This window comes from Ylistrum balloti, unplaced genomic scaffold, assembly GCF_031769215.1.
Source record: "Ylistrum balloti isolate Yb309-2 unplaced genomic scaffold, AGI_CSIRO_Ybal_v1 Utg371384, whole genome shotgun sequence".
Classification (NCBI taxonomy): Eukaryota; Metazoa; Mollusca; class Bivalvia; order Pectinida; family Pectinidae; genus Ylistrum; species Ylistrum balloti.
The window spans coordinates 636,238-662,712 of record NW_026782729.1 but is presented as its reverse complement, the minus strand read 5'-3'; the positions used below and the strand labels follow the sequence as shown (position 1 = coordinate 662,712).

The 26,475-nt window shown below is 33.3% G+C and overlaps 1 protein-coding gene across 1 annotated transcript in view; it reads right to left on the bottom strand.

Moving 5' to 3' along the window:
* Positions 1-26,475, bottom strand: part of LOC132562239 (myosin-I heavy chain-like) — a 91,221-nt gene that overhangs the window by 31,368 nt on the left and 33,378 nt on the right. The window contains exons 7-17 of the mRNA XM_060226974.1: positions 24,931-25,080; positions 23,989-24,081; positions 23,420-23,494; positions 22,860-22,910; positions 22,469-22,708; positions 21,582-21,721; positions 20,617-20,734; positions 20,200-20,355; positions 19,704-19,815; positions 12,185-12,291; positions 8,719-8,876 (exon numbers count right to left, since the gene is read on the bottom strand). Coding sequence (XP_060082957.1) covers positions 8,719-8,876; positions 12,185-12,291; positions 19,704-19,815; positions 20,200-20,355; positions 20,617-20,734; positions 21,582-21,721; positions 22,469-22,708; positions 22,860-22,910; positions 23,420-23,494; positions 23,989-24,081; positions 24,931-25,080 — 1,400 coding nt within the window. The remainder of the gene's footprint in view (positions 1-8,718; positions 8,877-12,184; positions 12,292-19,703; positions 19,816-20,199; positions 20,356-20,616; positions 20,735-21,581; positions 21,722-22,468; positions 22,709-22,859; positions 22,911-23,419; positions 23,495-23,988; positions 24,082-24,930; positions 25,081-26,475) is intronic.

The window sequence follows — 26,475 nt, the reverse complement described above, 5'->3', positions numbered from 1 at the left end:
TTATACATAGCTACAGTAGAGGGGCCAGCAAAATGTCTTTATATATTCATAGTCACAGTATTTGAGCCAAAATAAATTCTCTGTTACAATACAGGGGACAGCAAAATGTCTTTATATATCCATAGTCACAGTATTTGAGCCAAAATAAATTCTCTGTTACAATACAGGGGACAGCAAAATGTCTTTACTTATACAGGTGCCAGCAAAATGTCTTTACTTATACATAGCTACCGCCAGCAAATGTCTTTACTTATACATAGCTACCATACAGGGGCCAGCAAAATGTCTTTACTTATACATAGCTACCGAACAGGGGCCAGCAAATGCCTTTACTTATACATAGCTACCATACAGGGGCCAGCAAAATGTCTTTACTTATACATAGCTACCGAACAGGGGCCAGCAAATGCCTTTACTTATACATAGCTACCATACAGGGGCCAGCAAAATGTCTTTAAACATAGCTCTTTACTTATACTAGCTATACATAGCTACCATACAGGGGCCAGCAAAATGTCTTTACTTATACATAGCTACTGGGGGCCAGCAAATGCCTTTATATATAGCTACCATAGTGTCTTTACACAGTACAGGAGCCAAAAATTTCTGTTACAATACAGGGGACAGCAAAATGTCTTTATATACAAAGCTACCATAGTCCAGCAAAATGTCTTTACTTATACATAGCTACAGTAGAGGGGACAGCAAAATGTCTTTATATATCCATAGTCACAGTATTTGAGCCAAAATAAATTCTCTGTTACAATACAGGGGACAGCAAAATGTCTTTACTTATACATAGCTACCAAACAGGGGCCAGCAAATGCCTTTATTTATACATAGCTTACAGCATGGGGACCAACATAGTCTTTCTTTATATACAAAGCCAGAGTACAAGGCAATCCTGGTCTCTATACACTAAGTGTCTATGTATATACATAGATACTTGAGGCCAATATTGAATTGTATCTCTGTAGTATCAGGAGTACACAGTACATGGGCATGCATAAGCAGAGACAGTACGTACAATGCTAAGCGTTGATGTCCCCTGAGCAACCCATCAATACAATTCACTGATAAATAATTTAAATAAATCACTTACTAAATGACCAGATAGTCAATAGATAAATGTTATCGTTTCCCAGGTACAATCTATGGAGCCTATCACTACATCACCTTTCCGACTCCTGGGAATATCCTTCATTTCTAAAATGGATACTAGTAATCACAGTCTGATTTTTTAGGATGGAATCTAATCTAGGTCCCAGCATTGCTGGTGTCTGGTATTTTCTTTGGTTGTGTATACAATGCATCAAATACCTGGTAGACCAATGTTAAATTTAAAGGTTTTAAAACTAGAAAATTCTTTACATCATGACATTATTGGTCATATTAGATCTATCAATATCCATCACTTCATTTCCCACAATTTCCACCATAATGGTCATTCTAAGTGAACATTCTTTACACTAAATAACATGTGTACTATGTAAAATTCTAATTTATAGTTTGATGAATGACGTATGAATACTCTCCACATGACTGTGCCCACCTATCACTGATATCCTCAGCAATTACGCTTCTCTTGTTGTAGTTTTTTTAAAGCTTGGATGTATTGTTCTGTTCCTGCCCAGCACTACGACAATTCGACAATTCAGTCGCCCTGTACTAACATAGTTCTTCTTTTTCTATGTCACACAATAATCTGACAATAAATAAAACGGGCTAATGGATATGTAATAAAAATATCACTTCTATATTTGAATTCTTGTTAATTGTTAAAGCTTCTTCTTTGCTAAAGGTTTCTAATTTCAAGCTCTGAGGCAATGTTTCCATACAACAGAATCTTGTCTTGATGCTAGCACTTAGGATAGGATTGATTTAAGATTGCTTTATAAATAAAGTGCTATTTACCATTAATGTTGCATAACAAAATGTGATTCATATTTCTGGTTTCCCTATTCTGCTGATATTTAGGAAAACTTCACTTTTGTGACAAATTAATGATGAGTGATACTGATATTCATGGTTTCCTTGGCAATTTGTACATTTTACATTTAAAATATGACAGCCAACCCATTCTCCTGACTGCAGTAAATGGCATACACTCTAATGAAGTGAAAGTTTTGATCTCCTACCACAACACTTTTACATGCCTGCTGAAACCGACATGGTTCCTACATAAAAAGCCTGAAATTGGTGATGAATGTGTTGTCAGCAGGCACAAGGTACCAGTGACAGTTTATGTTTGTAGTAATGGAATCATGCATATCTAGCTTGCTGGTATGGAGGCAACCTGTTTTTACAGCTCTACATGTATAGCTTCAACATTACGACAGTCTCATTTGTTCTCTATATTTTTTACTAAATACAGAAAAACTGTTCGTCTATACTGTAGTCTATACTGTACAATTTTTCAAATAAATTTCTTATATTACCTTGCTTTAAGACAGCATATTGCTCAGGTTATCCATTTTGTTGATATCACCAAAATACTACTGCAATAAAAATGTGTCGTCAATCAGTCTGCTAAGAGCCCAAGCAAAGATAAATTCAACTTTTAACCATCAATTATTGATTTGTTCATTATCTTGGCTCTACAGACTGAAACAATATTGCTTTTGTCATTTTATCATTATCAGGATACATAATACATGTTTCTGATATATCGGCTTCCTGTTTATGGTGGAGTAATAGAGAAATAGTCTGCATATCAAAATTGAATATCAGACTCTAAGGGATTTTATAGGTTGTAATAATTGACAAGACAAAAATATTGGAAGGAGTATTTGACATTCAAAATTACCATTGAATGGGTTATTAAAGCCTACATTTCTTTTCTACTGGAATTTGATAACATATTTCAATGTGATTGTTTGATGTTTAATTTTGATGTACTGGTGCTGTTAGAACATTGGCTCCTTTGCATCCATGTATTATATGACTTCATCTCACAGAGCTGATGTTTACTGTGAAAATCCTGTTTACAGAGTTTGCAAATATGTACAAATTACGGAGTTTTATTTTAGATGTATTTTTCCTGCAAAAGTCTCTGAGGCACCCTCATACTTACACTAAATTATAAGTTTCTGAGTCTTGGCAGTCGAGAACAAAAAGGAAATAAAGAGAATTACAACTTTATGAAACTATTCCTTTGATTAACCATGTAAAATCATTTACAATAGTGATAAAGCATTTTCTTTTTTTACAAAAAGGGCTTTGCATGCACAATCACCATAAGAGTTTTGAACAGTATTCTAGCTAACAATATGATGATGGCCTTGCATGCCTAGAAAGCATCCTCTGGAGACTGGAATTGTGTTCACCACTTAACTCTTTTGGACTGCCATCAGGCGACACAACTTAATATAGATGGATGAGCCAGTGAGCTGACCCTACACCACCACTCCTGTGGCTTCAGGATTGTGGCTTCTATATTGTTGCCTCAGGATTGTGGCATGCAGATTTTGACCTCAGGATTGCAATTTACCAGATGGTGACCTTGGGATTGTAAAACTCAGATATTAAGATTTTTACAACAGTCACACAGGAATCAAAAAGCCATACAACCATAGAGTTAGGACCATATTACAGTTGTCTGTGGTCTCTACATGTCATACAACCATGGGAGTAAGACCATATCATAGTTGTTTGTGGTCTCTACATGTCATACAACCATGGAATTAGGACCATATTACCATGTCTGTGGTTTCTACATATCATACAAACTTAGGTCTAAGGTCCTGACAAGTCTGTATAGGGCTTCCACTAGTCATTATACAGCCACTGATAATCATGTCATATATTTAAATGTTTTCTTGAACCTAAAGGGTGGAAAAATATCTTATGTGAATACCACATTTGAATTTGTATGGTCCAAAAATACACACAGAGATAATATAGATATCCGTTAAATATCAATATTTGTAGGTAATCAACCCTGCTTCATCCTCTAATACCAATAAGTAATCTTACGCATCGCTGGTTCAGCAAACATAATTGATTTTTGTAATGGTTTCTCTCATCACACATGGAGTTGTACCAGATGCTAAAGGGTACTGACACAAACATGAAGAAAAATGTCCACTAAAAGAACAAAGAATACCCTAAAGTCTATACACCATATTTACCGTAATAAATACCCAGGGCACCTAAAAATTTGGTTACAAATGGGGCATTTCTTAGTAAAACAAAATGTGAGTTCTAGACGAAAAGTCAAATTACTATGTCACTTACTTATGACCTAGCACAACTGATAAAATGGGTGACGATATTGCCCATGAATATTTACAGCAGAAATCCCCTTAAAAATCAGCAATATTTTAAGAGATGACACAGAGGAATTATGGGTAGCGATGTAATGTACTTATATTCAGTGAAGCAGAAGTCTCTGCTGCCACTATCAGACAAAAAGATCATGCATTCTAGATATCTCCTGCCAACAGCATGTCTGGATTGAAATTTAAATAATAGAATTATTTGAAGTTGTGTCACGATTAGAAAGGGTGCTTAAAGAATTTCAATACCTCAGCAGTAAGGGGGGGTTGGGCACTAATAGGGAGATGGATGCTAATTATGGGGATTATGGTATATGGAATTCTTATTTCCTCAACATATCTATCCTATATTTCTATCAAAATTACTTGCAATTAGAAATGAAATAATTACTATTTTGACAATATGTGTCAGTAGACATAAAATTTATAAATATTCTGAATACACTCCATTTAGAAGTGTTTGCTGACAATGATGTCTTCTTTAGAGCAGTTCCAGTGCTTTCAATAGAGTACAACTTCTCTCCAAGGAACACTTGTCTAAGTTAATACAACATGACCAAGACCACTAACAGGCTGAGCAACTTCTCTAGGGAGAAAACAATTAGATGCCCTGCCAGTACAACTTCAATATTTCACTGAGTAAAAAACAACCTCTATCAATGAGCATCCTATTTCAATTTATTTTTCACTGAAATATCATCTTTTGATTATCAGTATTGATTTTGAGTCAACACATTTCAAAAATGGATGAGTAAGTGAAGTGTTTTTTCAACACAAAGGTAAAATGAGATCTGACCACACTTTTCATTACAATAACTAAAGTGTATTTGTTGTTGATGTATACATTAATTGAATATGATGATATATGCATGACTATTCCTGAATACATATTATGTAATGTCATTGGTGAAATTGTATGTTTTCAACAAGTTGATGATGAAATAAGCATGACCATTGAATGTATGTTATGTTATATGCCATTTGTAAAAATCTTATGTATCCAATGAGTTGTAAAAAATTGTGGAATAAAATTGAATATTACAATACACAGTAACCAATGCAATGGCTGAAATGATATAGGTAGGAAAAGCAAAAGAGAAACTGAATCATTCTTCTGTGTCAAAAACTTACATAAGCCATCATCACCTTTCAAAAGTATTTGAACATTGATAACTTGTTCATAATAACTAAATGATAAACAAAATTATCTAGATTATTAAACACTGCCAATTAATTTAAATCTTAGATTCTAAGTAGCATTTTGTTAATGTCTTACAACAGATCTTGCCAGCTGAGATATCTGAATAATGACATTTCAATGAACTCATGGTTTACAATGGCCCAATCATCTACTGCTACCTTTTTCTTATGACTTAGTCATCATGAGATGAACTAGATGTGAGCGACACAAATGCCCCGCCAGCAACCAAGTAGAAGTCTGGCATTTTTAAGTATTATTGGTTTTGTTAAAAGATGTAATTTAAAATTTCCACTGATGTTAAGATATGGCTTTCCAATTTTATTTTTTTGCTTTCTTAATTTTTATTAAAAGCCTGAAAGGTTAACTAGTCACAATTCTTAAAAGAATTTGGTGACCATAACCAAATCAGAAATTTCACAACACATGTATTAATAAACAAAAACGTATGAAGGACAGTTCTATACCTGTATCTTTTCTACATTAAATGAGTGAAAATTAGGACAGTGCTGGAAAAAGGTAACACTACATGCCCCTAACCTTTTCCTGGTTGTGAGCATAAAAACACAACGATGTGATTTATAGAGATAGGGTTTCAGCCAAAAGTAACGATAAATCTGTTTACATGATTATTTAGACAACATTTCATCTCATTAGTTCAAACACATCATGACTATTTGTCACAACATATCTGCATGGTCTTCAGATAAATAAGTTAGCAACCATCAAATGCTGATGTAAAATCAAAATAGTGAGTTTAAAACAATTATAAAGTTCTTCACAAAAGAAGACAATGCTCCTTTGCACAAGTCACTGATTGCCTGAGCTGCTAATTCTGAATGTAAGTTCAAACAACTAATCAATCTTCCCTACAGTCCTGATCTGGTGCCAAGCAATTATTTTTTTCTAGAAATCTGAAATCTCATTTGTTTGGAACCCAATGCCACAAAGGCATGGTTTGACAAATAAGCTGGGGACTTCTGTTATTAAGGTGCAGAAAATCTACATGAAATGGGGATTGTAATAAAAAAAAAAATGAAGAAAGATGTATGGTCTGATGTAGATATATTTATATACCTTGTTCTAGGAACTTTTTAATCTAACCTTCCTTTGTAACAAAGTCTTTCTGCAAGTGTTAGAATCAACGGCCAATGACCTTTCTCTGTCAAGTACTGGTATTTGATAAACTTGTTCCTTTAGAATAATGTAGAAATTGATCTCTGTATTATCAAGCCTTTTGTTGATATTACACAATCAGGTTAGAGAAGAAAGCCAAACACATTACTTATCAAAAAATCAATTTTTTTCAACATTGAGCAGAAAATGGTGACACCTTTAGGGTAAGGAAGACATGATTTATTTATAGAATCTAGTGGAAACCATCATAGTGACCTGTCCGACTTAACAACGACTTACACATATCCAAGTAAACTACAGACTGGCACATGTAGGCTCTAACATCTTATCAGGATCCAAATAAAAAAAGTAACGACTCTTCTATCTCATATACATTATCTCTATAGGATCACACTAATCACACTCAGTCACTAGCTTAGATGGATGTGATAGCCTACCGATTATCATCAGGATATAAACTGATCGAGCAAGGTCACCAGTTCTGATATTGTCAGCACAATTTTATACGAGATTAACAATATTACAGAAGACTTGCCACATGTATAATTAAGTGCAGTATGAGAATCAATACTGTAATGATGATAGTCATTCTACACAAATCAAACTTAATTCATCAAACTTGGAATCAATTATAGAAAAAAAATATTGATGAGACATTCCTGTATGGGAAGATAGGATGGTAGTGGTTGTGCTAGTTTCAGCTATTTAGTCTACAATGAGAAAACAACTAATATTAAAATGCTCTTAGGAAACCACTGACTAATCTGACTAACTGGTTACATGTGAATTTTTGCTGATTTTCATATGTATTCTTTTAGTTTTTTATATTGATCATCAAATTTCAATAAAATTCAATAATATCAGTGCAAGATAACTTGCAAAAACCAAAATAATTTCCCATCAAATTCTGGCTGCCAAATAAGAAGCAGGAAGATTATACAACAATAACACAACATCACTTACCTTGAACCTCCCTTAAACAATAATTACAATACTTCACAAGAGAGTTTGAAGACATTGTGGATCTGATAAACAACATGAAACACTAGTGCCAAGCAACAATGTGTTAAGCTTTTTCTTGATAGAGAAAATGAAATTGTGAAAAGGTTGAACCTAACCATACACAATTAGTGTCTTTGAAACCAACATAATTGGACAGTCAGTAAATGTCCATGTTTGTAGGGCAGCAATTTTAAACTTCCACAAAAATAGACAGCTAAATGTGTTGAATGAAATACTGTTTAGTATTTAGTTTTTTTATTCAAAGTTAAATATAGGTTTTACAATGAAGGTCTGCCTTGAAAAATATGGTGACAGAACACTGACAGTGGAGATGTAACTAAAGCTGTTGACACACTAATAAAAAATGGATACACACAATACATATGTACGACACCAAGAAAACCTACTTCAGTCTCCTGATTAGCTCTGGACGACTCAAGGTGCTGGAAGATTCAGATAAGACATTGGCATTTACTATGCAATGCAATCAAGCTCGAAATATCATTCGGGTTGACTTAACACATTCACAATCACAATGAACTGGTGACATCTTTGACAACAGTAAGGGTAAATCATCAAAGGTGCTAATGGTATTCTGCCATGCATTGCTGCTGTGCTTGGAGTCAGCAAACAGAAGGTTGCTTTCAATGACCCCGGGAATAAGCATTTCACATATAACATTGCTCTAAAAAATTGTCGTTTAACTCTACCAATGCTTTGTCAGTAAATAGAGAACACATTTACCACCAGTGTTGAAGCTTGTTGCTATTTGGGTTAATGTTTAATCAGAAATCAATGTCTGGATAAGGGACCTTTCAGTTTGTTAGACAGACTTGTTCCATTACAAAGAGTTACTCTTGGCCAAACCTTTCGTTTTTAGATTTGGAAACCTAACAATAAAAGTTTTCCCTTGACAGCTATATGTGAAATATTCATTCATATTGAAATGCCATACAGCAACGACTGAAATGATTTCTGGGATTGTAAGGAGTTCTATATGTAATGTATAAAGGTCACATTGGGAGAATTCTGTAAGCTAGTCTAACAACAGAAAAATATATTAATCAATTAAAAAAAATACTTTAAGAATAAGGGAACACTTACTTGAGTGATTGTTCAATGGCTTCTTTGTCTGCTTCCTCTTTTTCACGAGCCAATCTCTCCTCTTCAAGTCGCTTCTGTCGTTTCCGCTCTTCTTCAATTCGTTTCTTTTCCTTCAAGTCTTTTGCAAGCTTTCGGGCGAACATTCCTCGAACATATTTCTTAAAAAGTAAGAGCAATGAAAAGACAGAGCTTACATAACAAAAGGATTATGGGGTTGTTAGTACTTTCAAGGTATGACATCATCTTCCTGACTTCTGATATTCTTAATTCTGACTTTCACATATCTGTACAGGAGCATTAAGCCTTTTGCTGCAAGACAACAATACTCTTTTTTAATGTACCCAGTGAACATAAATTTTACTTTACATCTGTTTTCCCTGCATGCGAGTTTAAATGGCTAATCTTAGTTGTAGTGCTAATATGTCAACCTTCCCATACATCAATTTACATAAATAAGCTTCTGGAATCAACGAGGTGATAGGCTGTAATGATCACACCAGGAATATCCCTACAATCAATACCATTCTTGTACATCAGCATCTTGGTGGATTTTTTTTTTTTTATTCTTGATGCTTCATCAGAAAATCAAATTACAGTGTCCTTAAATTCATTTAAAGCCCTAATCTGATTTTTTGGAATTTGAAATTGGATTAAAAGAAAATGTGATGTTATTCCAGTTTATTTAAATTACCTTCAAATAAAAGATTTGGTTCTTTAACTGTAATTTATCTGATGCAGTAATACTGTATGGTAAAAGTTCTGTAATCAAATTGCTCTTCAGTAAGCTTCCATTAGAGTAGAGGATATTGATGTGTATCCTTTATATAACCAAGTCTCACTATTGATAATACAGAGTAGCACATAAAGAACCAAACCACACAATATACTCCACAAATCTGCCATACTTTTACACTATAACTACTTATATCAAATTGCAATATTACTCCATTGTCCTTTGTCCTGTTTGTGTATACATTTTGACACCCATTAGTATCAACTGATCACAGTTTTGAAACCTGTGGTTTAAGGTACCAAGTCTTTACTTGTTTTTATATTTAAGTTAATATCCTGTCTATGCTTGACATGTTTGTAGAACCTGTTTGAAATTTATAAAAATTAATTTGCCATTTCTTTTTTTTTAGCTTTTCAACACAAACCTGCAGGCTTATCATTATGACTGTTTGCTTCAAGTCGCTTTTATTGAAGGAACTGTTATGTTTTGTGATAGTTTTGAAGTTGAAGCAATGTCAATGTTTTTTTCTGTAGGAAATCATATATGAATTCTTATATTACTGAAACTTATAAGTACTCTAGGTGCATTTCTGCTCCTATTTGTGCCTATATAAGGGCAAAAGTAACAGATAGAACGATGGAAGTAGCAACCTTCCACAAATAGAAAATTTTGTCTCATCAGTGTTTAATCCATTCAGAAAATGAATGATGCCATCAACTAGAGAAAGAAAAGCAAATGTTGATTGAGGTCGCGAAGAAACTAAACTTATTCAGTTGCTGTAGTAAACAGTCGATTCAATTTCTATCATGGAATACCAATTCTAACATACTGCAATGTATTCCCGGAATGTGGGGACGCAAATTCATATTATGTTGTTAAGGGAATGACAGAACGAAAAATCAATAGCTCTGAGAATCCTCCCTCTGCAGGATACAGTAATTTGGCTGTGAAATTGAGCTTGGCTTTGTAAGAGTTCTACAAGTTAAGTTTGAAGCCTCTAGAGATATATATAACATTGTCAAAGTCATCCATAATGCATTTTATCATTGAGACTGCAAAACGAAAAAAAACTCCACCATTCCAGAATGGTTTTCCTGGTAAAGTGTATCATGTCTGTACAGATATGTATTACCACTATCAACACATTACTCCCAGTTTACTTCAAACAGAAACAGAAGAACACAAACCTCGGTCAACATGCTTATCACACATACGACACCAAACAATGATTTATCTCAACAACAAAACAATAGCCTTTACACAAAGTACAATATATATTGCTATCTTTCTAAATCCTTATTCTAAATTAAATGTTTTCCCCTCAAACAAATGCAATTCAATAACACACTTTCACTTTACATGTGTAGAATTGTACAATTCAACTAAAAAACACTGGATAAAAAACTTTCAAAGGAATTCCTGTTGCTTTTTCCAAATAATTACATCAATGATGATGATTTACTTAGAGTCAATAAACATTTTAGAGAAATAGAACAGTATTTGAATATTCCTCAAAATAACTGGAGTTTGACCTACAAAAACCCTGGATACTGGCTATACCATACCTCTCCTGCAAAACCTAATGAAGACATCACCCCATATATATGTATATAACTGAAGCCAAACTAAAACCACAGACTAACAACAGCCTGACCCTGTCCAGGGTTGCCATAGAAATGGCCAATGACATGAATGCCATCCAATACAAATATGGTGATCATATCCGACAGTATAAATTGAATAGATCTGCCATTCTTGGCCCACAAGTTAATTAGAAAGTTTACGTAAAGTCACGTAAGATAATATAACTTTTAGATCTTTAGACCATATAACACGTTCTCCTAATACTCTTGGCTATCAATAAAGCTGTCCACAGATTATCAATAACATAATGGTTACACTTTCAGCAACCTAGGTTATAAACTAGCAAATCAATCTGTGAGTTAAAATCCTTTTCATTGTAATGAGAAAAGACCACTTATAATGATTTTCATTATCGTTCTTTTCAGCTTTGTTACTTAGTTATTACCTGGAAAAGTTATTACAAATTAAACCTCTATCTCCACATTCCTTTAAAGTTCATTCATGTCATAAAAAACCCTTTTCACAGGAAAATTCTTGAATGAAATTTAGTTAAAATTTCTCAAAGTGATCACCATAGCCCAATAAAAAATATCATTAAATAAATAGACAAGTATGTTTGTCCATTGGATCATCCTCATGAGTCTCCGACTGAAATGCTTCTTGACAACAAGATATGTAGCACAAGCCACATTTGATGTTTTTTATTTATTGATTTTTAAAAGGAGGGAAGAAAGATCATACATCACACAGTCATATGATGATATGTAAAGCCTAATTTGATTTCTTTGTATTTCATTTTATGAAATTGGTTTAAAACTCAATAAAAGATGAAGGATCAAACAACGTTATACATATCTCTTTCACATTCAATGGAACCAAAATTCAATTTTCGTCAATAATACATTTTGTATCTGCTTTCTTATCAATTTGAATAAAAGGAAATTAACTTTAACAGAAACATTCAATCATCTGATGAAATTCTAACATTCTAAAGATGGAAGTTGATGTTTAATGTTAATGTGATAATTTTAGCATCCTGTATATTAGGTCAAAGAATTAGAGTCAATTAAGGCATCTCACATTTTATACAGGTCAATTTAATGTCAGGGTCAGAAAACGGTCATGGGGACATAGCTATGACATTCTTACCTGTATACAAATGATAGCCCGCCTCTTCCTCTGGAAAGCTATTCTGTAGCGGAAACACTTGAAGTTTGTTTGAAGTATCAAGACAGCTTCTCTCTTTCGTAGGTAATCTGTATTATAAAAAATGTGTTGATGTGATTTGCTAATAAACCTCCTGATCTGTGTGACTTTACATAAAACCAAAGTTACAAGTCTTAATCATATAGGCTTCAATGGTAACAAATTACCCAAAATTAATTGTCAATTAGCCCATGCCTGGTAACAAGCCCACCAATACAAATAAAAGGCAATTTTCACAATGTCCCGTTTAAAATATTTAAATAAAGTGCACAAACGACAAAGTCTTCGTTAAGCATTAGCACTTTCAGTATTCATCTTCAGAACCTCAACAATAAGTACATAGTATCATGGACAATATATTTTGACGTCAAAAATTGGGTGATGTCACGGTATATAAAGTTAAGCAACTCAACTTTGATTATTCTAAAATTACAGCATAAATTATACAAAACTGAACATTTTCTAGTCAAAAATATTCAAGTTCAAAATGGTCACAGTGTTGAGTGGTCAAGCAGTAGTCATAAACAGTTTAACTTGTATGATTTATTGCATGAATTACAGATTTTTTGAACTTATTAAATGAAAGATTGGCTACTGTTTTATCTCCAAAGCCTTTTGCCCTGTCATTATCAGTATTGTAAAGGCTAAATTTATTGTCCAAGTACAATTCCAGACTGGCTGCCTGTGTAGTGTAAGCTGTGTAAAAGGAACAATAGAACCTATGTCTATAATAGGGATGTATGGTTGTCTGGTAGCAGTATCTACAGATTCAGGACACAGAAAGCGTTTATAGGGCTTTGAGATATTCATCAACATGTTTTTTGATTGTTGATTATTAGCAGTTGAAATTACATCAGTATTCTGTGAAATGATGGATCAATACTAGGGGCATCCTCTGGATCAGTCAGTATCAGTCAAGGCTGTGACAGCATCTAGCTATTAAATTAAGTATATACATTTGTAGGATAATTCAAATTCAAAGCATTCAAACAAAACTTTATGCAATAGCCACACAATTTCATCAGATATATTTTTATCACATGCTTCGTTCATTGTCCAGTGAATTGCTCATGTAATATTTTTGTATGCATGTCACTAGTGTAATATACCCTGGAACATTTTTCATTGGCTGTGCCAGTCAGAGATCAATCATGATGTCATAATATGGACCAATGACATTATGTCATGAATTATAAATAGCTCAACAAAATGGCTGCCTTAAGTTTTTTTTTACTTTAAAACCAGCTATGGCTTGCAAAATTAAAAACTCCTAAGACTTGTTTTATTGATAAAATCTCAAGAAATGAAACTTCATTTAAGATCCTATATTCTTTTTTTATCAAATGTCACTTTGAACGAAAGATTGTAGCCACTGACCTTAGTTCAATCCATGCCAACATTAATACTGGGTGTTATTAAAAGACCAAATTTTAAATGAATTTTTTTTTCATATTTTTGAAAGAAATTCATTCTTTAAATGGCTTTTGAAATTTCCAATTTTAGAAGAAACAAAATCTCTGAAAGCGAAAATTGTCCGTATCAATCTAGTTTCAAAACTAAAAGGAGAGTAAGAATTGATTTTCTTCAAAAAAGTTACTGAATTGGTGCTGATTGATATTTTATCAACACACACTCAATTATAAATTGCCAAAAGGAGACTGCCTTGATTTTCCAAGGGAGTTCACAAATGGTTAAAATAATCGACAGGTTATATTGGTTTACAGTTGCAGCATTGACCAGCCTTAGTGATAACTAGCTATTGTTTATGCAAGCAAGTTATATCAGACTATATATAAATAGCATTTACTGCCAATCTGATATTTGCAGAATGTCTTTGTATTGGAAATGACAATGGAATTTAGACAGGTAACATAAACCAATATCCTGCAACCTTTAGAAACACCAGGACACTGTGGATCTGTATAAACTCACCAAAATGTCAATCTGTCACAAAGTCCATAATATGAATAAATTTGTCAAATAAATCATATTTTTTCATGAAAATCATTAATAATTCTGACTAACCTCATCTCTACAGTGAAACTGAAATAATAGAGATGCATCAACTGTCAAATACTGAATGAGGGGACAGACAAATTGATGGAGTAGAACCTAAATTGGGATCTGATAACACCTCAGAAGTACTCCTCAATTCCCTTGTTGTGAATTATTGACTTGTAAATTTGATATCAGGCTAGGGTAGATACGCAAATGGGTAGTGTAACTGTTTGAAAACCTTCATGATTGATGATAAAATAACCATAGCCTATACAGATCTGTATTAACACATGTCTTTATAATCAACCAACAATGGATGAATACTGCTTTGACAAAATTTAAATGTCTAGAAAATATGTGTGAAATATAACCTTAACAAGGAAACTATAGGTTACAGTGACCTGAAGTTGATAAAACACTAAAGCAATCCTAAAAATATTTGCATAATCCATAAGACGTGTCCATACTTAAAGCATTGAACTGGATTTTGATTACATATTGAAACAAAACACATTTTCTTCCAAGTCAGCGCAGATAATAATATAGCTTATAATAAGTGTGTATTTTGCTGTTATTTCCTCTGACTGAATTCATTCATGGTTTGATAAATGACATGGGTCAAAAAATAGCACCTAACCAAAGCCAACGAGGGAAGTGCTTAATGTTTCCCTAACAACCTTACAAGAAATAACAAACTGTGCATTTCATAATCTGACATTTGATCTATGTAATAATAATAAAAGTGGGGAGTTAGCTTGTGATTTCAGGAACACTAATTTTAGAATAATGTTTTGAGCAAGTAATTTCTTGAAAACATTTCAAATTCCCTAAAAGCTTTTATTTTTTGGGTACATTCCATATTGTTAAAAAAAAAAAATGAAATTAATCTCATTGAGGTCAATGCCACAATTTGTTCATCCGAGAAAAGTACACTCAATCCTTCATACCAATCTTCCATCTGACTGATAAATAATTTTAACAACTTCATAAAAGGTTAAAAATTGTGTTAATTCTATCTCCCTTTATTTCAAAGAGATAAGTTTTCATTTTCTCCTGGTGATCTGACTGTACAGATAATTAAGTAAGCACAGGATAACGTTAACTTTCATGGGAAAGCTAAATGAAGGCCACATACATAAATAGCAATGTTTATCAGTTTAAACAGGCCAGAAGTAACAGCTTCGGTAAGAAAATGGCAGACGTACAGACGTACAGACGGACGCCTCGATACCAGTATAATATGTCCAAAGCTTATAAAAAGTGTGCATTTCGTCAGCAGATCTGTCGCTCTGCCTCACTTGAGAACATTGTTGTGTAATGTGAAAATCAATACTTGAGGCACATGGAGTGTCATCAATTGCAATCATAGTGTCCAGAAATCAATAGGAGTACAATACGCTGTGGACAGAAGAGGTGAGCCGCCCTCCACCATTTCAATACCCCTCTATCAAACATGAGTACTGCTCCCAATATCACCCCACAAAACACCTACTCCCTTCATTGCCTTTCATGATAGCAGTTTTGTGTAAGTGATTAATTGGGCATACAAAATTTATAGATCCGTCTATACTCTTGGTATTAGCTGTTCATATGATTTCTACCATCCAAAGACTTTATACTTATTCCACACAGGTCAAACAGCAAGAGTTCGCATCAAATTAAGTATTCATGTTAAAGAATACATTGTATAATGGATATCAGGAAAGCAAATCTTCACCAGTTCTGTGACTTTTTATCCCAATTCCTAAACTGAGGTATGATGCTCAGTAGAAGTGCAGGGAATCTGCTATCACTTTCAGAATAATCTGACAGTGACTGTTGCTAACACATGCATATTAAACCTAGATCACATTCATTTCCAGCAAATTGACAGAATTGGTCATCATTTCTACCCTGTTAGACTGCTACAATAAAGGAATAAATACTAATAAATCTTTACCCCTACGATCCCTTCCATCACCAGGGAACTGCACAGACACATCAAAAGTAACAGTAGATATGCTATTGTTTGTACAGAGACAATACTTTGTGCTAAGCATTAACCACTATCTAAACTGAGATACTTAATCATGTTGAAAAATGATGAAATATTATAAGCTAATTATTTGTAACAAAATATCATATTTTATCACACGATAGATAGTCTAGCTGTTCGGTGACTATATCCATGTTATATTTTTGCATTCATATTATGCATATATAACCTATTGTGATATCATGTTTACATAACGAAATGACATCACACAAATTGCATTCTGATGTAACAATTGATACCAATGATAAAGAGCTGAAATAACTTCAAAGATTAATATAGATATATCCATTTTTCTACAATATTTGCCTGAATTATTGATCATATAATGCAAAGGGTCTTGAATTTGTTTCCATTCAATATGCAATTTAGGAAACTCATCACAAATTTGTCATTTTGGTGAGCCTTTAAAACTTCCTTGACTCATCAATCACATATCTAATAGGAATTCATGTTAGATATAAAAACATAACAGAAAGTTTAAATGTGCCTTAAATGTGCATGTATTCTGAGAGTAAGAGGTCGCTAGTTTGAGTTCCATAATGGGTGGAATATTTTTTTTTCATATCATTGGTGATACAGGAAATTGAGATGGACTTTGATTGTCTTTGATGGCAAAGATTTTGTGAAGGAGGGAGTTTTACCTCAGTAATGAAATTCACATTGGATCAGTGGAAGGCCAACTTCTAACCAAGAGGTAACTACTTAAAGCCTCAGAATTGGCAAGAAATTTTCTTTTACTCCTTGTTGTTACAATATTACATTGTGTTAAGCAATTATTAATAAAGAATAATACATTGTAATATTTAAGGTTTTAAGAACATACTTCATGTACCTGTACAGCGACATGAAATGGTATAAATTCAATCACATGAAAATACCTGTCCAAATACAAAAATGCACGAAATCATTAGAATTCCTGTCAATGCATGAATTACCAATGACAGCTTCATGCTATATGATAGTTTAGTGTCGTTAAAGACAAAAAGGTTACCAAGTAGGTATAACCCTCATCAGACATGCAGGTCACGAGATGATGACAGAGTTGTGAGGAAGAAGAAATCAATTTTTTGGAGGTTGGCACGGTGAGTGTAAAGCACTTCTATCTTATTGGTTTCTTTCGGGTTATATACAATCTCTGTGTAAAATACGTTGACTAATGAAGTGAATGTTTCCAACTCATCAGTTTATTTCAAGGATTATAGTTTCTACTTCCTGGCCCTAAGTTGATAAGGCATGGAAAGCTATTTAATGAAATTGTTCGAGAACAGGATGGGGAAAGGATTTCAGTATACGTTGTCTTTGAAAGCCTAACACACACTAAAACATACGTTGCTATCCAGATTTCACTATAACTAGTTTGTCACTAAGGAGTTATTCCTTTGTCACTATGGAGTTACAACTTTGTCATTATTGAGTTACTCCTACATCACTATGGAGCTATTCTAATGTAACTTTGCAGTTACCTCTATATTACTGTTGAATATTCCTATTTCACTATGGAGCTATTCTAATGTAACTTTGCAGTTACCTCTATATTACTGTTGAATATTCCTATTTCACTATGGAGCTATTCTAATGTAACTTTGCAGTTACCTCTATATTACTGTTGAATATTCCTACATCACTATGGAGCTATTCTAATGTAACTTTGCAGTTACCTCTATATTCCTGTTGAATATTCCTACATCACTATGGAGCTATTCTAATGTAACTTTGCAGTTACCTCTATATTACTGTTGAATATTCCTATTTCACTATGGAGCTATTCTAATGTAACTTTGCAGTTACCTCTATATTACTGTTGAATATTCCTATTTCACTATGGAGCTATTCTAATGTAACTTTGCAGTTACCTCTATATTACTGTTACATATTCCTATTTCACTATGGAGCTATTCTAATGTAACTTTGCAGTTACCTCTATATTACTGTTGAATATTCCTATTTCACTATAGAGCTATTCTAATGTAACTTTGCAGTTACCTCTATATTACTGTTGAATATTCCGATTTCACTATGGAGCTATTCTAATGTAACTTTGCAGTTACCTCTATATTACTGTTACATATTCCTATTTCACTATGGAGCTATTCCTACATCACTGTGGAGTTACTGCTACATTACTGTAGACCATTTCTATGTCACTATGGATTAATTACTCCAATATAACTATGGAGTTACTCCTATGTCACTATGTAATTACTCCTATGTCACTTTGGAGTAATTCCTATGTCACTATGGAGTAGTTTCTATGTCACTATGGAATAATTCCTATGTCGCTATGGAGTTATTACTCCAATATATTTATGGAATTACTCCTATGTCACTATGGAGTCGCTCCTTTGACACTATCGAGTTATTCCTATGTCATTATGGAGTCATTCCTATGTCACTTTGGCGTAATTCCAATGTCACTATGGAGTTACTCCTATGTCACTATGGAATAATTACTCCTATATTACTACAGAATTACTCCTATGTCACTATGGAATAATTACTCCTATATTACTACAGAATTACTCCTATGTCACTATGGAATAATTACTCCTATATTACTACAGAATTACTCCTATGTCACTATGGAATAATTACTCCTATATTACTACAGAATTACTCCTATGTCACTATGGAATAATTACTCCTATATTACTACAGAATTACTCCTATGTCACTATGGAATAATTACTCCTATATTACTACAGAATTACTCCTATGTCACTATGGAATAATTACTCCTATATTACTACAGAATTACTCCTATGTCACTATGGAATAATTACTCCTATATTACTACATAATTGCTCCTATGTCACTATGGAATAATTACTCCTATATTACTACAGAATTACTCCTATGTCACTATGGAATAATTACTCCTATATTACTACAGAATTACTCCTATGTCACTATGGAATAATTACTCCTATATTACTACAGAATTACTCCTATGTCACTATGGAATAATTACTCCTATATTACTACATAATTGCTCCTATGTCACTATGGAATAATTACTCCTATATTACTACAGAATTACTCCTATGTCACTATGGAATAATTACTCCTATATTACTACATAATTGCTCCTATGTCACTATGGAGTTACTCCTTTGACAGTATGGAGTTATTCCAATGTCACTATGGAGTAAGTCACTATGGAGTAATTACTCCTATATTACTATAAAATTACTCCTATGTCACTAAGGAGTTATGCCTTTGACACTATGGTGTTACTATTGAGTTGCAGCAAGACAATCACTTCCAGGTTTATCCTGAAATATGACAAAGAAGTTCAAATCTCTTATTGGTCTTATTTATTTCCCTAAATAATGAAACAGCAGTGATGATTCTGAAGTCTTTTTGGTAGACCATGCTATAGGTGGCTGTCATGCTACAAGGTATAAATAAATGAACATAACCACAACTTACCCCGACGACAGACATATCCCCTCCACACTGTCTGGATAAGTAATGCATTAAGCTGTAAGAAGTGGAACCTTCTCTCCTCCAGAGGCTCAAATACAGAATTCCTCATGAATACCTTCATGAGTAACGAAGGAAAAAAAATTTAGTGCAAAATTCTAAATACAGTCGAGTATTTTTGAGAAGAAAAAGTTTTACAAATTTTATATACCCTTCTATATATCACATATTTCTAAAGATACAGAGTTATATCCCCTGGAAAATGTAGTGGTTGAATGCCATTACCCCAGCTTTTCAGTAGACTTAAGACATTTCCAATCCCAAACTTTTAAATATTTAAGTTATGCTATGTAGAAACATACATTAAGACCAATCACTGACACTAACCTACTAAATATGTAAAATTATTGGCATACATTATTGTTATTTGAGCATATTTCCATCCAAATGGCTTAAACGTTGAAAAAGATACCAGTACAAGGGACATAACTTCTGTTATTACCTGTGACTTCCCAACCTGCCACTCAGTGCTAGGGAGATTCAGTACATTCAGGATGTTCTTGACCTGAATACGAGGGTCCTCAGGATTAGCCTGTTTTTTCAGCAAACATCCATACTTCTCTAAAAATGTCTCCACTGGAACATGGACTGGATATCCCTGTAACATTTGTACAAAATATTTTGGTTTAATTGAGGACAAAACAGAATATTTTGATATCATTAAAAAATTCTAATGATTCATGAGCTATTGAATTTTCAAATAATTCCAAACATTTCTCTAAAAGCATTGGAGTTGAATCAAATTCTTTCACTACTGCTTAACATATCATTGAGATACCTGGGTATAAAAAAGATCATTGGTAATCAGATTTCTGCAGATCGTTTATTCAGAATACATAAACAGGTAAAAGAGCCATACCTCCCTCTTGATGCGGATGATGTCCAACATGCCAGAGTAGCTGAGCTGTGTTAGAACTTCTTCATCTACATAGTTATCAGGCTTTTTACCAGCGTTTGGCTTCAGGCATCTCACATACCTGGAACATCATGATTACCACAATTACATAATTACAAAGTTAAGTCTGAACATCACGGAACATGAATAAACATTTACAGAAATTGCTTTTTGTGTACAGTTATCTAAAGAGGTCTGAAAATTCCTGAAAACATGTGAGGATATTGAAATGCCATGTTACATTGAAAAAACAAGAGTGTTTCACTACAATATTTAGGTATCTACCAAGACAACAATTTAGGTGAGAATTTTATGTACATGTACACTGAATATATTATATAATATATATGTATATATAATATTTTTCTGGTTACAAGCTGCATCGGCATATAAGCAGCAGAGCATGTTTTTAGAGGGTTTTTCTATCCACATATGAATGCCTTCACAGATTGTCTATGCACAGATATAGGGCCTGACGTTTAATACGATTTACAAAACAATCTCTCCATCAGTGTCTGTACTGTTTACTATGAGCAAAGGCCAACAGCCCAAATTCTTACAGTCCTATAATATTTCTTCTTTTAAGTTAAACAAAGCTATTCATATCGTAAACAACCATGGTGGTCATTCTAGAATTTGACCTATAACCAAATGACCTATCGATCCCAGGATATAAAAGGCTATTGAAAACTTCGGCTATGGCTTCGAAGTAACCGTGAAAGTCCAGAAGATATTATTGTGATTCATATTAAAAGGTATGATTAATCAAATTATTTCTGAATGTGAACAAACCAAAAGAATGGATATAAAATTGTCTGCTTTTGGACAACAATTCAATGGTCAAGTGAGTCTACAAACAAAAGAAAGAAATCTGAAATTTCTTGCTCAATCAAATATAAAGCCTTTAAGACATATATATATATATATACCATGGGTTAGTGAGATGCAAAATGTCCACAAGGGCAGATAACTGATGTTTGAATGTGTCCCCAACAGTTGGTTTTCCTCGTGATGTGCGTGATATTGTCTGTCTACCTCCAAGATCTTCAAGTCTGACTCCCAGCAGATCCTGAAAAAACACATAACAGTCTAATAGCTAAAGTTCTCTGAATTTCTCGACTTTCAGCAACGAGAAGGGTTATTTTTCTACTTTCAATGAAATCTTACTAGGAAGCTGTTTTCCATTATGCAGATGGGAGTTTTAGTGAGGAGTAGGTAACTGTAACAAGTCTAACCTATTTTTTGACAGCTTAATCCCACTAGTGAAAATTCAGAAGTTTGAAATAGGTGTAGAACAGGAAAATTGATTGTGCAATCATTTGAAAAAGATTGCATCTTTCCTTAAAATTTCCACCAATCATTAGCTCAATAGCACCAGTGAAACTGGAGAAAAAGTTTAAAATATGTTTTTCAAGATGGTGGCCATCTTGGATTTCAAATATTCCCCAAAAATAACAAGACTTGGTCAGGACTGTCTCAGGATCACTTCATGCAAGTTTGAGTTCAATTCCAGTAGTGGAACTTAAGAAGTTTGAAATGTCAAATGTTTATTGATGGCAGACAACGATGGATGAAGCATGATAGCTATAGATGACCTATCAAGCAAGAAATACATCATTTTCTCATCATATTAACTGAACTTAAACTTTTGTTACACCTTTACTATGCAACCAACTGAAGAACTGTTATAAATGTTTATGTATACAATTCACTTTCAGGATGGATAAAGCACTATACAATATCTTTACAGACCTCCATAAATCAAATATATATCATAAAGCACCTAATTATGATACAGTATGCAAGTCAGACTGACCTGAAATCTGGTGAGATCCTCTACAAAAGCATTGTTTGAGTTGTACATGAGTTCAAACAACTGGTCTTGCTGTGTGTCCTTGTTCTTGTCAAGGAAGCCCTGGGCACGATACCTCACCACGCCTGCGTAGTGTCGTACTCCAAACTCCACTTCCCAAGTCCGCCTGTCTTTACCCTTTATATAACAGGAATGATTCTCAAAGGCCTCATGCTGCTTCAACAGGTAAGACTTGTCTGTACCCTACATATGGAAAATACAATATACATATGTAGATAAAGATACAGGTAGGCATAACAATGTCAATCCTTCTTTTATCAACGTATTCAAAACAAAGGGAAACAACTCTTAAGCCACAGTGCACATGCAGATAATCTGGTCATTGACTACTCACCTGAGGAAATCGACATTCTTCATCCAAAATCTTCAGTATACACCTTGGAGGCTGTGAAGAAGACAGATGAAATTCATTTTCATGTTTAAGTTTTACAGAAGACTTATTGAATTCAAAAGAAATGAATCTAAGACACTGAACATTCAAGGAATATCAGATCGACATTTGCAGTATCAGCTTTATAGTTTTTTTTACCACATTATACCCATTACTTTCTTGTTTTGTTCTTCTTAGTTTTAGGAATTGGTTGTCTTTTTATAATTGATGATTGGATATCACTGGTTAAAGGACTTCAATCAACTATCTATAACTAGTCACTTTGAAAGCAAAACTCTTAACTGTATGGGTTTTGTGATGATGATGATCATGAAATATAATATCATTTTTAATTACAATCATAATTTTCGCAGAAATCCAGTAGTGAGTAAATAATTTATGTAGATTATAAAAAGAAATTCATAGAAAATTACGAATTAATTTCCATGTTACTGATTTTGGTCAAACACAAAGATCATAAGAGGGTATCTTATACAGGACTGATATTGGTATATAGGACGTACTTTCTCCAGGAGTTCCACACACTCAGTGTTATCAGTAAAGGTAATATGTGCAAAAGATATTTCCTCTTCATTGTACTGAAACATAATCAAACAAATTGTGAAAGTATCAAACTACAGATTACAATGCAACATAAACGAGTGACGTAATCATTAGCTAGCAATGATTTAAATAAAAATTCAAAAGAAATTCTCTGAGCAGGTAAGAACAACTAGCAATACTTAAAAGAAATAAAAATTGAGCTATTCATTAATTTTCCTAATTAAACAATATAAATTGCACAAACACAAATCATGTAATTTACAAACTGGCTATAGATGATTTTTACACACATTGGATCAACAGTCATGGTTCAAAACTTCCTTACTTTTATCCTATACAATATATATGGAATTCAACTAAATACCAACTGCTTGTTAGAAGTACACACTCAAAAGTAAATAACTAGGAATTAATGTGACACAACAGTTCTGTACATGAGACAAACATTCTCATCATCATCATTCTAATATGATAATCATCAAATATTCTTCAGAAATACAAAGTATCTACTTGGGTCCCTAATACATACCAGTTCTTGTTCCAAGGCGAATACATAGTGATTGAAGAATCTATGGAGCTTTTCATTTGTATAGTTGATGCAGAGCTGTTCAAAGCTGTTTGTCTATAAACAAAAACAGGACAAATGTCTGAATACAAAATCATAAAGTACAATGCACTATAGTATGAAAACTCTGACAAATCTGTCCTAGAGTCAAACATTGCTGAAGTTCCTATCACTAAACATTAATGATGAGAACATCCCTACTACAAACAGTATACAATCCATATCTTAAAGAAACCAGGACTTATATAACTTTGTATTGCTGTCATTTAAATTCTCTCTCATCTCCTTTGTCTTTTTGAAAAATAAAATCTTTCTGATAACTTTTTTGATGTCCTCCTTTGTTGCAGTATCAATGTAGAATAGCAGACTACATGCTCTGCTTCACCTTTCCTGATAAGAATTTTGTTTAAAGGAGTTTAATTCATTTATTTTCTTTCAAGATGTCCATACATATGGACACAAATCTATTTTCACACATCAACATTGTCAGAGAAATCTAAACCGACAAATATTGTTCTGAATTTGTATTGATGGTATGTAAAAAAAACTGTAAAGAAGTGACTTTTGCATATAGCTTTCCATAAACTGTGCATGAAAATTCATATTGTAAAAAAAAAACTGATTCAATGACAAATATTGATAATATTTTTGACATTTTTGACATTTGTCAAGTGCCAGACTACATGATATTTTTTAAAACCTATTTCTTGACAAATTTACTAGGCTAGACAAACAAATATTAACCTGTGAGCAGCAAAATGTTTCTGGTATATGTCTAAGTCATATCATGTTTATGTTGTTGACATTTCTGTTGCAGTGCATATTGATGCTCTCACTAAAATCTACCACTACAAAGGTATACTGTGTCTGAAATACTTTTCAGTGGGATATTTCTAATACATGTACCTGAAAATTTTCAAAACCAAAGATGTCAAGAACACCAAGGAACTTGGTCTGGTGTTGGCCTGGATTGGTGCACTTGTTGATGGCATCCACTAGCCAAGCAAAAGTACGAGAGTATAGGGCCTTGGCCATGGCATGACGGTTTTCACTTGCCTACAAAAAACAAGAATCGCAAAATCAATCACAGGCTCTTTTTACTTTCATTCAAATACAACTACATTTTCAGTTCTTTGGCTGATTTTCTTGGAGAAATTCCGAAAAAAATGACAAAATATCAATATCATAAATATTTAGTGGAATTTAATTCAATGTAAAAGGGATGCACAAGTGGAGGGCAGTATCAGAAATAGGTGTTTCTAGATGGTTCAGGGGCCATAATTATCAAATCTGTCCAAACTCTCAGTAAGAACAATTTTTGGTGTCAATCAACGATATCCATCTTGTTTAATTTCTATTTGTTAGTGAACCATACGAAAGTTGAACTACATTGTTAGATTTTCAGTTTTCATTTCAGTTTTAAAATTACAAATTTCTTTATCAAAGTAAAAATCTAATATCATTTGATCTCATAAACAAGGAATTTTTTCTAAATCAGTTCCTCAATGTAATCAACTAAGTTACCATTTATGTTACTACTGTTTCTGTTATGGTATAATATTATGCGGAAGTCTGTACCGTAGCCTATAAACATATTTCCCAATTAGGAATCCTTCTTATTACCGAAAATAAGAAAGACACTGACATTATACATCATTATGTGAAGTACATGTTTACTACAAAGTGACAACTGTTTGAAAGGTCAGTCTATCAAAGTATCTGTGTAACAGAAAATACTCTAACATCAACTGTCTACTTATTTCATGATCTCTCTACTGCCGACCAACCCCTCTGAGTATATCAAACCACATCACTTTAATCTTCTAGTAGTTATTACACACTCTGTGACCAGACACCACACCTCACAATCTATTATATCCCTTTCTACATAAAGTGGACACTTGAATCAGTATAAGCCTGCACTGTCCATCCCTAATTGAACTAAGTAGACATTTATACAACATCTACATCAATACAAGTTTATACTACCTAATGCTTCTTGCATCTTGAGCCCTGAAAGCTAATTTGTGATTGAAAGAGATTAACATTACCATTATGAAAATTGATAACATATTAAACAACCTCCTTGCATGCTGGTAAAGATTATAAATAAAAGCCTGACTGTAATCTATGCAGTAATTAAGGAGACTCTTTCATAGAAATGCAGTTTCATTGTAACCAGCAGTTTAGGAAAAATCTTTAGAATGTTGAGAATAATTCCTCAGAATGACAGAAAGCTATCTATACATTACAGACCACACAACTAGGATACAAATATTTCTGACTGGTAGTCACATTGTCTGGTAGTTCAATGAAGAATTGTTTTTAAAATGTGTTCTTAATCTTTGTAAGCATCTACATGATTGCTAACAAACACAGTTTCCTCAGTTTTTTTTATGAACATAAATGGGCATAACTCCTCTAAAAGGGAATAGAAAATACAAACGGAAT